Source organism: Gopherus flavomarginatus, chromosome 9 (assembly GCF_025201925.1).
Source record: "Gopherus flavomarginatus isolate rGopFla2 chromosome 9, rGopFla2.mat.asm, whole genome shotgun sequence".
Taxonomy (NCBI): Eukaryota; Metazoa; Chordata; order Testudines; family Testudinidae; genus Gopherus; species Gopherus flavomarginatus.
The window spans coordinates 80193621-80208418 of NC_066625.1; the positions used below are offsets into that span (position 1 = coordinate 80193621).

The window sequence follows — 14798 nt, forward strand, 5'->3', positions numbered from 1 at the left end:
GATCTTGTAATCTCAGATAATGTCGCCGCTATGCTTACAGCAATATTGCAGGGGGCCTGAATGTTTGTAGGTCATAGCCAAAGTCAAAGCAAGAACTTGGGCTGCAGCTGCTTCTGCTGCTGCCATCCTGGATATCCCGTACTCATGTTTCTGTATCATCCGGTTAAAAATCAGCATGTCGACAGTCCCCTCTCCCAACCCCCCCCCCCATCCCTTTCTTTCACTACTTCTCTTCTATGACTCTTTGGAAATGGTGAAGGGCACTTTGCTGGCACTGATGTCAGCTACTTTGCTTGCAGATGCCAGTTTCTCCTGGATGTTTGCAGCTGGTATGATGGGGTTGGCCCTTACCAGAGAAGTGCAGCCAATTTCCCCGTCCCTTTGCTTCCAAGGCCAGTTAGCTAAGGGCAGCGTTTATATCAACGGTGAGAACGTTAGTAGCCACTTGGGCAGTACCACCGCACCCAGTATGGGACAGGGAGGGGCTCGGTGCCCCAGCTGTGGAGAAGAGGGGGCTGCATGGGAAATGTGGCTGAGCCAAGCAAGGGAAGAGGGAACTCCCATCTGCTTCTTGCAGAAGAGAGGGAATAGCATTTTCCCTGCAGACATTCCCCTCAGATATAACCCTTGGCTACACCCATCCAGTCTCCCATGTTCCACATCCTTGTGTCGCAAAGTAAGAGCCCACTCTCCTTGTTCACGTGTAACTTGGGCTTGTGATGGGGGCGGGGAGGATCCAGATGCGTATTTGAAGGGACATGATTATTAGGTGGAACGTGAGAATTGTTGAGACTTGGGGCCACATCCACATGGGATGTTAGCTTTCAGGAAAGGAAAAGGCGAAACCAAGCCACCCCCCCACGTTTAGTGGCTGAAGAAGCGGAATAAGAATCGGGATTCCTGGATAGGGTGACCAGATAGCAAGTGTGAAAAAGTGGGACACTCTTTTTCGGGAGTGGGAGCATATAGTTGCGTATATTAGACAAAGCCCCTAATATCAGGATGGTCTCATTAATATTGGGAGGTCTGGTCACCCTACTCTTGGGTTCTATTCCTAGGGCTGCCATTAGCCTGCTCTGCATGTTACCTCAGCTGGAATTTTTACATCAAACTGTTTAAAATCAGGCCAGACTTTGTGCAGTTCTGAGCTCCCCGCTGGGCATCTTGACTTCAGGAGGACGTGACTCTCTGCATCTCTGAAAATCAGGCCACATTTTAAAGCGCTTAAATATGCGTGGGTGGTAAGGGGCTAAATTTAGACAGCCAGGTTGGATCCTGTTGGGAGAGACTGCCAAAGGCACAAGGGATAGTTGGGGACCCTAGCTGCCTTTTGACCTTTGCAAACTCTCCCTTTGACTTTAACCTTGTAACTCAAGTAACTTCATCCTCATACTTGCCTCATTGATTAATTTGGCTTCCTGTGATTCAGTTTACACACATTAAGAATTGTCACTTCTATTCTGATCTGCCCCACAGGGGAAGTAGAGATCCCCAGAAGAGAAGCTCTAGGGAAGTGTTTCCTGTATTACTGCAAAGCACATCTCTGGACAGATGAAATTGCTGATCCCAGAGGAAGGATAAAATCTCTATCCCAGTGTTTCCCAAACTTGGGACGCCGCTTGTGTAGGGAAAGCCCCTGTCGGGCTGGGCCAGTTTGTTTACCTGCCGCGTCTGCAGGTCCGGCCGATCGCGGCTCCCACTGGCCGCGGTTCACTGCTCCAGGCCAATGGGAGCAGCTGGAAGCAGCACGGGGGATGTACTGGCCACTGCTGCCAGCAGCTCCCATTGGCCTGGAGTGGTGAACTGCGGCCAATGGGAGCTGAATCGGCTGGACCTGCGGATGCGGCAGGTAAACAAACCGGCCCGGTCTGCCAGGGGCTTTCCCTACATAAGTGGCGTCCCAAGTTTGGGAATCACTGCTCTAGAGAGTGTCTTTTAAGAGCAAGAATCGTATAAAGTGTACATAGGGGAATCATCACTACTTTGTGCCTCAGTTTCCCTACTTATAAGATGGAGATGCAGCCTAGGGCCAAATGGGCAGATGTTACTGTGGCAAACTGTTTTGCACTCCTCAGATAAAAGGTATAATGTGAAAGAGTTATAATTGTTCAAATTTCCTGAGCTGTAGATGGAAAGGAAATGGGATAATGGACACGATGCCTCTTGCTGAGAATTGTTTATAAATCTTAAAGGAACCTGCCCTTCCTCCCCTTTAAAATGGGTGTGATAGGTTGGGCCCCCCTTTTGGGATGCTTTATCTTGAAGCATGGGACTTTTTTCCCCATGTTGTCTTGTATTCCATATGCAAATATTACTAGTGGACCCCTTCAAATTCAGCCCCACCCAGTATCTCACCTGACCTCTTCCTGCTGCAGAATGTCTATGGAGAGCCAGCCTACTGCTTATAGTCAGCATCTCAGGGAGTTGGCCCTTGGTCATGTGTTTGATCCTTTAGGTATGTAATCATTAGAATTTTGGCCCTAGGCTGCACCCTAGATTTGGGGTGCCTGGTTCTGGCAACCACCACTATCACTCCCAAGCATTTCTAGAATCATTTGTGCTGACTGCAGTGAGGATCTTGATAATGGCTGCTCTTAGAGGCCCCCACGTAGCTGAGATTGGTCTCTCCCTATGCCAGGTGCATTTTGCTGACCTCCTGCAGATGAGTGACTATGGTGGTGTCTCCTAACTGTGGTGCACTAGAGGGGCAGCCTATTATACTGATGCCTAAATGCAGCTCTTGATACATTAGAAAGGGGGTGCCAAGTCGCAAGCACCAAAAAAATAATGGTTTGGATTTGGGGGAGGACAGTTGCATCTGCAAAAATGATGAACATTGTTTTTCATGTTGCAGTCTTTGGATGCTCAGGAAACAGAGGTCCTTATCTTTCACACAAGTAAAGTAACAGAAGTTGGCTATTCTGTTTGTCCATTTTATTGCAAAAAGGCATTTCTTTGGCATAACAGCATCCTGGTGTATCCTAATAGGGTCTAGCTGCCCTGAGAGGAGAGCTGCTGTCAGAATACTTTAAAGTTGGACAGAACATTTCCTGCTTTTTGAGGTATATCAGCAAAGATTCTGATCGCCTCCAGTGGGAGACTATTTTTATACTGTCCAGGGGCTGTCTTATATTATGAGATCGCTATCACTTTTTTTTATTTGAATCCTAACTGCATGTCTTAGGATGACCTTAAAAATATAATCTTCATCTCTGAAAAAAAAGACCTGTTTCCAAGATGGAACTGGGTTGCCTTTTTTTAAGGAGAAATGGCCATGAAAATAACAGTATGTTGGATTTCTTCCATGAGCGTGGCAGACAGCAGCTGTGGTACCCAGTGTTGCATCTTCTTGGCTCTCAACTGATGTTGCATAAAACCCACAAGTGCATTTCTTTGCATTTATGTAAATCTTAATTGGCCTCTCTCTTTTGAAATTGTCTTGTCTTGTCAGTAAGTGAAGCTCCCAGCCATTAATCAATCTGTAAAAGATTCTTTTAAAATGTTTGTTCGACTTAATTTTTATTTATTTTGCAAAGAAACTTTCTATCGGGGCTCAACACCTTACCTTTGTGGCTGCTTCTTGAGTCAGTTATGTGACACGCTGCCGATGTGTGAGCCAAGTGTCAGTGTGTCAGCAAGGCCATGAGTTCAGACAGAAAGGTATCGGGTGCCTAGCTTGTCTGATGTGTGCTTTGGTGTGCGTTCTTCAACTGCTCCATGGGAGAGTTGGGTTTCAGTGTTAAAACCACAATCTCAAAAGGGAAGGGGTGGAAAGTTAGGCCAATGACAACAGGCAATTAAGTTTTGCAGCGTGCACAGTAGCAAGGAGCTCTCCGCACACACCAGCTCCTCCAAAACACATCTACTTCTGATAAGAACTCAAACTAGTACTGAGGAACATGTGTGAGTTTGAGGGGTTCACCACTTGTGCTGCTCAGTGCTAAGGATGTGCTGGAATGATACCCATGCAGCCAATCAGATTCAAGCTTTGGGGTCAACGTTTGTAAAGTGCCTATGGCAGTTAGGAGCCTTTGGCTTTTAGGACTCCAAGCCTCTTTGTGAATGTGACGTAGGTGCCTAAGTCATGCAAGCATTTCTGAAAATGTTGCCCATGGTCTTACACCAAGGTCTAGAAGGCTTTATGGTTGTCTTGCCTAGTGCTGCCTATACAGCATCTGATACTAGCACCCTTGATCGTGTCCCATAGCTCCTTGCTTCACAAGCAGGCAGTCGTTCAAAGGAACTACTTGTGGTGTAATGGCCTGATCCAAAGTCTACTGAAATCAATGGAAAGACTCCTATTGACTTCCCAAGGCTCTGGATCAGGCCCAAACATACTAACAGCTGTGAGTTATCACGGTAAGATCAGCAAATGGAGTAAACAGAATACAGGCTATTAGCTAAGGTGAGCAGGGACGGTGTCCCTAGCCTCTGTTTGCCAGAAGCTGGGAAGGGTGGACAGGGGATGGATCACCTGTTCTGTTCATTCCCTCTGGGGCACCTGGCATTGGCCACTGTCAGAAGACAGGATACTGGGCTAGATGGATCTTTGGTCTGACCCAGTATGGACGTTCTTATGTTATGTAAGTTATGTGCTCTTTAAGTAATTGTCTCTGGATTTTTCTCTCTTTGTAGGTGAGTGTTTTAACTACCTTGGAGCGGCGATTCAACCTGCAGAGCGCTGATGTGGGGGTGATAGCCAGCAGCTTTGAGATTGGGAACCTGGCCCTCATTCTCTTTGTGAGCTACTTTGGAGCCCGGGGGCATAGGCCACGTTTGATAGGATGCGGAGGAATAGTCATGGCTCTGGGCGCCCTCCTTTCGGCGTTGCCTGAATTTCTGACCCATCAGTATGAATATGAATCTGGGGAAATACGCTGGGGGGCTGAAGGGAGGGATGTGTGTGCTGCCAACGGGTCCACCAGCAACGAGGGACCAGACCCGGATCTTATCTGCAGGAATAGAACTACCACCAACATGATGTACTTGCTTCTCATTGGAGCGCAAGTGCTCCTAGGCATTGGTGCTACCCCTGTACAGCCACTAGGAGTTTCCTACATCGATGACCACGTGAGACGGAAAGATTCCTCCCTATATATAGGTAAGACTTTGAAGTTTGTTTGAATGCAGTTGAGGTGTTCCTGCTATTGGAACTCATTCTGTTGTCTGGTTTATCCGGCATCAATAGAAAGGATGAATTTGGGGTTCTCCTCTGTGCTTCTATGTCTGTGAAGATACCTTGGCTTTGATCTACCAAGAACTAACTACTACAAGAAACATCTCTCTGCCACTGATCACCATTGTGCCCTCCCTGCCCCTCTTCCACTTAAAATACCATGGCAGAGAAATGCAGGAGTCTTCACTCTTAGTAGAGAAAGCTGGTGATATGTTGTCATCCTTTGGGCTGGCAGCCATAATGAGGCAGTGGATGATTAGGAAAGATGTTCTCTTTTCACAGCACTTTCCCATGTCTCTTAAACTCTAATGATATTGGTCACTTGTGGTTGAGCTTTAGCTGCAGAACATCAAAATAGCTTATAAAACAATAATTAACCACTTATCCAGTGTACTCTAGCTGCTTCCATAGTGTGTTAGTTGACATGTCTAATAATTACTGTATGAAGGCACTGGATCTGAGGAGCATTTCTCCTTGGAAGTTTTCAAATAATTCCTTAGAAAAGCTATTCTGAGCGTACACACACACACACACACACACACACACACAAAGAAAGTTCTCTTTGTAGAGCAGGTGCTCCTACTCAGCATCTTGTGGAAAGCTCCCCAGAAAATGTTAGTTATAGGGGAGCAGGATGTTGTGATATATGGGGAGTTAGGCATCTAAATCCCAATGGTGGTGATCATGCTGCAAAATTACTCAGTCCATCTCAGGCAGCTTGGGGTTAGTTGCATGGTGTTACATGATGGGGTTAAGGGGTAACACTGGGTTTTGGTTATCAACTGAAATATCCTAGCCTTAGGGTAAAGAGCTCATGGGTTTCTGTGAGGAACCCCGCACTGACTGTGCTTCAGAAAACTTTGAGTGAAGTTGTCCTCTGAAAGCCTCTAGACTCTGTGTCCATCTGTTGTCTATACAATATCGGCTCCATTTCCATAGGACTCAGTAGTAGCTAGGCACCAATTCTGCTGGCTCCAGTTCAGCAAAGCACTGAGGCATGTGCTTATCTAATTTGCCTGCCTTCCTGTGTTTCTCTTGTGTCCCTCAGCAGGGTATTTAATAGCTACAGAAACTTCAACCCCGACCTACTCTGACTGGAAGCCAAAAGGCAATTCCATCAACAAACCACCTTGCTATGACCTCTTTGGTTGAGTTACCAAAATACACCTGGCTGGAATGGCCACTCGTGTAACCCTGCTCAGCTTCAGTTGCCTTTCTGAATATGTCCCATGATATCAAACTTAGTGAAACAGTGGGGATACCTATTGGATAGGTTATCTAAAGAGTGTAGCTGTCCTAGTCCTCTCCTAGATTAACGCCTCTTGCATCTACTTAAGAAGGTTCTAGCATGTGCATGGCACAGCCCATTCATTCCTTAAGTGGTCATAAAATCATTATTTCAACATTTAGCTCTGCACGCTGGAATTTTGTGCTCTGAGCATTTTACTTGAATTTTGTGTGAGGATTCCACTGTACGAAGAGGACTGGAAATATATCACTTTATGTGTAAAATACAGGATAACAAATGGCCTCAAGGTAAACACAAAGCCAAATTCACTGGAGCAACTCTGTCAATGCCACAAACCATGAGTTTAAATTAAGTCTTATAATGATTTCAGAGTCATTGATCATAAAGAAATATCTTGAAAAATTTACAATTTGCATCAGTCAGTGGAGTAAATACATTGGCAAGATAGATATGACAGCTCTGAGATCGAGACTCCGGAGGGGTATGTGCGCAGGGTGGTAAGGAGCAGGGGCCATCGGGAATTTTGTTGGAGGCATTAAACTTGCTGTATTAACATAACCTTTAAAGAGTGGATGGTTTAACTGATGCTGGGAAAATACTGCCAAAACAAAATCCACTCAACAATCATTTGAATTTCCTCAGAAACTTGCTTCCCAACTGTTTTGGTTTTCACTTTTTTACAAACAGTGTTTTTTTGTTAAAATGGCACGAATGTCCATGAAAACTCATTCCTAGCAGTTCAAAATGTGGCTATTTGTGCTAGAAGTGTGTGTGCACTCATCCAGTTGGGGACCAGCAGTATCCATGAGTAATTTCTGACCCATCCCACCCACAATTTAGTTGACTATTTCAGTGATGTCGGATGATAGAATTTTCAGTGACCTTGGCAAAAAGAAGCATATCAGCTCTGAGCAAAGCTAGTTAAGTGTCATGACTGGTTCATTCTCCACTGTGTTATACACCCTCAGTTATTCCCTGTGCAGTATTTTATACCAACCACCTTCTCCTATGAGAAAGTGTTCACTCTGCAGGGCAGTGGTCCCCAACATGGTACTTGCTGGGGCATTTGTGTGCCCGCCTAGTGTCCAGCAGGGGAGAGAAGCCACGGCCCCACTCCTGACGAGGACAGAGAACTCAGGCTGCGGGTGTGGTGTTCTCTGTTCCCAGCAGGCACAGGGCCCACCTAGTGCCCAGCAGGGGAGAGAAGCCGTGGCCCTGCGCCTGCCGGGGGCAGAGAACTCCGGGGCTGCAGACTGCTGGCGCCGGTGTTCTTGATCCCAGGCAGGCGTGGGGCCCACCTAGTGCCCAGCATGGGAGAGAAGCCAGGACCCCATGCCTGCTGGGGACAGAGTACTCCGGGGCTGCGAGTGCCGGTGTTCTCTGTCCTCGCAGCTTCTCTCCGGCTTCTCTCTTATTTCTGGATTCATATATTATGTAATATTAAATATGATGTTTTTCGTATTATTTAATATACAAATACTAAATAAGCCTTGAAAAATTGTTGGTGCTCACCACACTCTTCTGAAAACATGAATGTGCTACTGGCCACAAAAAGGTTGGGGATCACTGCTATAGAAGCTGTGCTGTATGCATCCAGGATAACAGGTTTCTGGGATGAGTTCTATAATTTTAAATCAAGAGTAAAGTGAACACAGATTACTGCCTTAGGAGAGAAACTAACTAATACTGATAGTCCAGACAGTCATCTTGTCACATTAGACAGCTGCAAAGAAATGATCATTTTTTGGCCAAACTATGTAACTTTTGCCATATGGCTCACTTCAGTAATGTGCATATTGTGTCCAGTCTATGATTGAGCTAGGCAAGGCATTTATTTGACTCCTAGGTATTAGTTAATATCTGCTCACCCCTGACTTGACCAGAAAGGACAAGAATTCCTTCAAGAGTGCTCATACCTGGATGGAACTGTCCTAGTGTACTGTATCCATTTCTTTTTATTCATATTGCACAAGAGTGAGACTTTCTGGCAAGTAACTGTAGAAGGTGTCTAATGCCACCTATCTAGTGAGAAACTGACATTTGGGAAACGCTTGTGTTGGGGAAACTTCTCCATAATATGGGGCTTGGTGGGAGGGGGAAAGTGGAGCATGGATTTGAAAAGTATTGTGAAACCTGATAGAATTAAGGGAAGGATTAAAAAAAAAATTAGGACTGCAACTGTGTGGGCCTCAGGGTTGGAAATTTGTTACTACATAATATAGATATTGCAGTTGATGGGCCATCCATTCCTGGTGTAACTCCACTGAAGGTGATGGAGGAAAGGATGAAGTTCGACCATTCTGTCTAGGCCCAAAACCTGCAAAGATTTATGCATATGCTTAACTGTGCACTCTCTGTGAATAATCCCACTGGATCTAAAATGCAAATACTTTACAAACTTAGTGTATTATAGTCCCACAAAATGTAGATATATCATTCCATGCGCACATGCTATATGAAGTTATGTTTAATTAGCTACCCTTACCACAGCTGCATGTACAATTGTGAAAAGTGTGTTTGCTAGTTAGGGCCCTGATCCAGCAGTTGGATCCATGCTGGCAGATCCATGCAGGCAGATCCTTGTGCCTGTGCTCATCATCATGGACTTCAGTGGGATTCCATGAGGGTCCCGTTACAGGTTTGAGTGCAAATTCATGCATGCACAATTTCATCCTTGGATTTCATCCTTGCAAAGAGCAAGGGGCAATATGCTAACGAAAGGATATCTCATCGCTCCTGTTATGTTGCATTTCAAATTTCTAGAGACAGTAGCAGTGCTTTGGGTTTATGATGCATGCAATAAATATGTTGCTTTCAATCGCAAACAGACTGTTGCTGTAGTAACCAGCCCTAGGAAAATGAGGAGGAGGAACTTTGTGGTGACTGAAGGAATATCAAATCAGCGAGCTCCACTCTATACAAGGATTCTTAAAAGAAAAGACAGTTTTGCCTTAACATAGACAAGACTCTGCCTTTTGCCTTAACATAGACAAGACTCTGCTGTCTTTTGGTCTCTGTTCCTACTAATGACAGGGTACACATTTTTTCATTTCATCAACCAAGAGTTCATGTAGCTCAAAGGTCATGACAATAGCAAAAGGAGCCAAAGAGATTTAAAAAAAACCCCAAAACCCATTAGATCAGTGGTTCCCAAACTTGTTCCGCCGCTTGTGCCGGGGAAGTCCCTGGCGAGTCGGGCCAGTTTGTTTACCTGCCGCGTCCGCAGGTCCGGCCAATCTCAGCTCCCGCTGGCCGCAGTTCACTGCTCCAGGCCAATGGGAGCTGCTGGAAGCAGCAGCAAGTACGTCCCTGGGCCCACCAGGGGCTTTCCCTGCACAAGTGGCAGAACAAGTTTGGGAACCACTGTGTTAGATCATTGAAGTTGTGAAAGGCATTTGATTCAGTGCTTGTTTATTTACTTTTTTTTTTTCCTTATCCAACATCATACTGTTTCATCTCTTTAAAACAAATCTGATTTCATCTCAAAAGATTCCAAGCCAAGGAGTAGTTCCAAAGCAGCTTACCATATATGTTTCTCCGTAGTCATCGTAAAGAAACAATTTTGGATGGGGAATTCCCCCCAGGGGAACCTGCGCAGCTCGTTGTTCCTCTGCTTTCACTGACAGTGAAGCTTCCCTCATGATATCCATATTTTCTAAACAGTAAATTATGTTTATAAAATAAATGCTAACTTCTAAATAATGACATTGTCTCCCATTACCCCTGCTAACCACCTTTATTATGAGGAATTCTGTGTTTATTCTGTTCAGCTGCCCATAGGTCTGATCTTCACTGCTGAAGCCAATGGGGATTTTGTTACTAGAAGAATTGGATGCCATGTGGGACGTATAGTGCAGTTGGGGAAAACATATTTCTGTAAGTCCCTGTTTAACTTGCTGCCTTCTGGAGGAGTGTTTTGTACTCGTAAAACATCCAGCAGTTTAGACATTAATTTGTATATCTTGGCAAAATGCCATCTTAAAGTAAAATAAGCCATCTCCCTAAATTCCTTCTATGTGTCAGTGGATTAAGGCATTTTCCTTCACTTCCTGCCCTTAACTGTTGCATAAAGTTGCCACTAAAGGCTGCCCCATTTCAACCCAGTAATTGTTGCCTTTTGGAGCTGAGTGAATGACCTTTGTATAGTCAGTGTCTGACTTGGCATAATTAGAGATGAAAGAGGCTCCATGCATTCAGGAGATTATTACTATGTAAATTATTCTGTTGATATAGAAAATTAAAAAAGAATACATAAGATTGCACTGGCTTTACATTTCTATTAAATGAGAGAGGGCCCCAAAATTTGTCCTTCCCCAGGATTGGTTTCTTTATTGACACAGCCTCTGAATTCAGGATTCCCATCACTTTAAATCTCCCATGGGCTCGCAAGAATTGATCCCATCTGGAAGATGGAGGAATTGCATTAAGGAACTTCCAGAATGCTGCAAAACAGCTCTAAGCCAGGAAGAGTAGCACCGGAAGCAGGCACACTCCTGTAACGCTGCAGGGAAAGTAGAGAATGAGAGGAGGGAGAAAATAGAATCATAGAAGATTAGGGTTGGAAGGGACCTCTGAAGGTCCTCTAGTCCAACCTCCTGCTCAAAGCAGGGCCAGTCCCCAGACAGATTTTTACCCCAGTTCCCTAAATGGCCCCCTCATGGATTGAACTCACAACCCTGGGTTTAGCAGGCCAATGCTCAAACCACTGAAGGACAGGTCCAATTAGGATCTCCTAGTTCCGTCTTCCAAACTCCATGTCCTTGCACCATATGTAGTCACTGACACCTAGACAAGGTAAAATGCCATCACTGGTGTGGGAGTGGAGAATTGATTTCAATATTATCTCCATTCACTTTGCACAGGACTTGATGAGGCAGGAGGGAATTGGGCCCTTTTATTTTCAGTATGCGCATTCATTCCTGGAGTTAGAGCATCTTTTTGTTTTTCTTTTCCACGTGAATGTGTGAAACTTTTTTTTTCCAATTCCCAAAAAGTGCTGATACTCACCTCTCGTGAGCTCTTGTTTAATTTAAGCACCAGCTCAAGTCTGCTGAGCTACAATACAGTAGCTTGGATCCTGAAGTCTTCAGTGATAAATACCAATTTAAAACCCACTCAAATTAGTTAGTGTCAGTCAAAAAGACAGCAACCATTGTGCTTGGGAGAAGCAGAAGTATTTTCTTTATTAACAGGTATTAAACCTGAACATCAGTAACTGTGGCAATGGGTTAATAGCCTGTTCGAAGCATAGGATGCTGAATATAGAAGGGCATCAGATTTTGTGTTCTGGCTACCACTGCTTTGTATTACAACACAAAACGTTGACATGTTTTTATTTTAGAGGTCACTTTAGCAAGCTAAGCAATTACTGTGAACCTCCCTCAAGACCATATATTTTATATGTTCATTATGGCTGGGCTGGTCAAAACATGTCTGTCCCTTTTTTGATGGAAAATCCGATTTTAAATTAAATATATTTTTGTGAAACTGAGCACTTGAATAAGGGCCAGATTTGTCAAATGAGCTCATCACATCACTTGAGGTCCTTGAAAATCTAGCTATACATTTTGCAGTATTTGCTACTGGGTAAACCGAGTACTTCTGAAAAGTCTGGCCCTTATTTAGGTAAATAGGAGCTGAACACTTGAAATTCTGCCCAGAAGCTCCATTGGAAATTGGTTCCCATGTTTCCTTATGTAATACATTAATCAAAATATAGTATCTTGTTAAAACTGTAGATGGGTGGGGCCCCTGAACATATGCAAGAAATGCTGCCACATTCTGTTTTTCTTACTTTCTGCAGTATATGCGTGTGACTTCTTTTCCCCTTCTGCAAGCAAATTTACTCAGATTTCCATGAGAACCCAAGTAGTTTGTTGGTGCTACTGACAAGTTTGAAAGAAAACTTAATATCTCACCCAGTCTTGTCCATCTTTCTGAATTTCCCTTCATTTTCCTGAAATGGATGTTTGTTTAGGATCTGCACTGTAAAACAAAAAAAAAATTGCCTTTGGAATGACGTTTGACCATATCACTTTTCTCTTTTGAATCCCTCTGCTGGCACCCATTGCTATCACATTTGAATGAGTGGTATAGCTAGGATAGAAAAACTGGGTGGGCCCTGACTGTCGGGTAGGTGGGCAATGACAGAGGGGCCACCTCCCCCCACAGAGGGGAAGTATGGTTTTGTGGGGCTGTTGGGCCAGGACAAGTGGGGGTCCCTCCCCACTCCTTCCCCCTGCTGTCCCCCCTCCAACCCACACTCCTGCCGGGGAAATTGGCTCGGGACATGAGGGGCTTGCTCTGTCCCCCATTCGGTGCTCCTGCTGGGGAGCAGGGTCCAGGCGTGGGGGCTTAACCCGTTCTACCCACCTGCCCAGTGCTCCTGCCAGAGAGCAAGGTGGGGGTGCAATTTGGGTGGGCCAGGATGCCTCTGCATTGAATTTAAGCTCCTTGCCACCATGAAAACTCTGCCCCTCCCTTGCTGAATCTTCTAATTGCTCCCAGCCCCCTCCATCCTACCAATGTTCTCCCCACCCCCAACCCATCCACATGTCAATCCCACACAATCACATCAGTACCTTCTCTCCTGTGGTCCTTTTATGCTTGGTCCCACTTCCCTGAGCTCATCCACAAGGCCTCTGCCTTGTCCATATTTAAGACCCTCTAAAAGTCCACTTCCGTCATGCCATCTACAGTGACTCTAGTTGCCTTGTCTACATGCACCCTGTTCCCTCCCCTTAATCTCTATCTGATTGTCTCTCAGACAGCATGAGCTCCTCAGGGTAGGGAACCAGTGATGTATCGGTAAAAAATGAAGCGCGTAAATTCCCCTTTCTGATGTTCCAGGGCAGTGGCCTGGTAGACACTGAGGATGCCCTTATTTTGAATTAGGTTTAGTGTAGTATGACATTAGGGACCGAAAATGCCATTAAAATGCAGTTTTGGGTGAGCATAACTAACTAGTAGATAATGTGCATGGCAGTTGTGATGTTCATACAGCCAGGATTTACTTGTCGCAGGAGCATGGGAATGAATAAATGCTTTATCCCTTAAATGAGAAGTGGTAAACTCCAGGTTCTCCAACTGAGATGTTTTCCCTTGACTACACTACTGTAGGGACCATCCTTTCTGAATAGCTAGAAAGCATTCTATACGTTGTGAGCCATAAACATATAATAAGTTTGCTTCCAGCTCTGTCACTCACATTCACACACACTCTGGGCACAGGCATTGAATTCCCTACGAGTATGTACAGTTTTAAAGGTATGTAATGTTTTTAGCCTTAAGGATTTGACAGTATTCTGTAATCATATTTGCTAGCACAGCAGTAAACTCCTTTTCTGGCTGGTGATTAGAGGGAACCTTTTCTTTCTGCTACATACTCCCCAGGGACATATATTGAGAAGGGACAATGTATTAATGCCAAACGAAAAGGAGAGCCATCCCCCACTAGAATGCCATGACATCTTTTCACCATTAAAAGGTGTCCTCACATCAGATTCATTTCTCTTCCCCCACCCGCATACGGATTCTGATCAGACTAAATTGCAAGGCTCCATAGGGATATCCCTGCACTGTCATAGGCCACTGATCCATTGATAACCTTTAAAATAAATTATTGCACTTTGGAGGAATCCATGCTGATCTCATTTGCTGTATTTGAGTGGGGCTGGGTTGGTTACACATGCCCCTTTTTACAGCATGATGCAGGTAGTTAAAATTAAATGGAAACATAAGCAAGCGTGTAGCCTGCTTTAGAGAGCCAACAATAGCCAATTAATGGAAATAACCTGACACACTGCAGGCAGGTGAATTGAGAATGGAGGCTGTTAAATGGATGTACTTATTCAATTAAAAAAATACAGTCACAACGGCTGTGAGCTCCATTATTTTGCATCAATTGCTCGAGTTCCCTTAGCCCTCTGCTAATAGCTTTCTGTGTCATGAACTGAAGAAACGAAGTGTGCATCCAGACAGCCACAATTCATTTTGTGTTTGGTGAGTAGGTGATGCTGGGGGTTGTTTGCATGTTACTTTGGAGTTCTTAAGCGTTCCGCAGTTGCTTCTGATTTTGTGCCAGGCTGTAGTACAGTCTCACTTTGAGTGTATGTGTGTGGTTTTTTATGCTGTATTTAAATTGGTTGTCAGTGGGGAGAGTCTCATGAGATGTAACATCCCCATGGAGAGAGCTGCTCAGTGCTTAATTGGCAGGCACGCTAAGGAAAATACACACTGGCCCAGAACTCTCAGTGGTAAAGTTCCTAGAGACAATTAAACAGAGGGGCTCTTCTTTGAAGTTAAGTTGGTTCTGAATGCTCTATTAGTCATCAGAGAGACAAGGTGGGTGAGGTAATATCTTTTATTGGACCA

At 44.7% G+C, this 14798-nt stretch overlaps 1 protein-coding gene across 1 annotated transcript in view; it reads left to right on the forward strand.

The window, feature by feature from the left end:
• The window catches only part of SLCO3A1 (solute carrier organic anion transporter family member 3A1), a 211214-nt gene that overhangs the window by 27490 nt on the left and 168926 nt on the right, over positions 1-14798 (forward strand). Inside the window, exon 2 of the mRNA XM_050967407.1 lies at positions 4636-5101. Within this exon, the coding sequence (XP_050823364.1) occupies positions 4636-5101 (466 nt within the window). The remainder of the gene's footprint in view (positions 1-4635; positions 5102-14798) is intronic.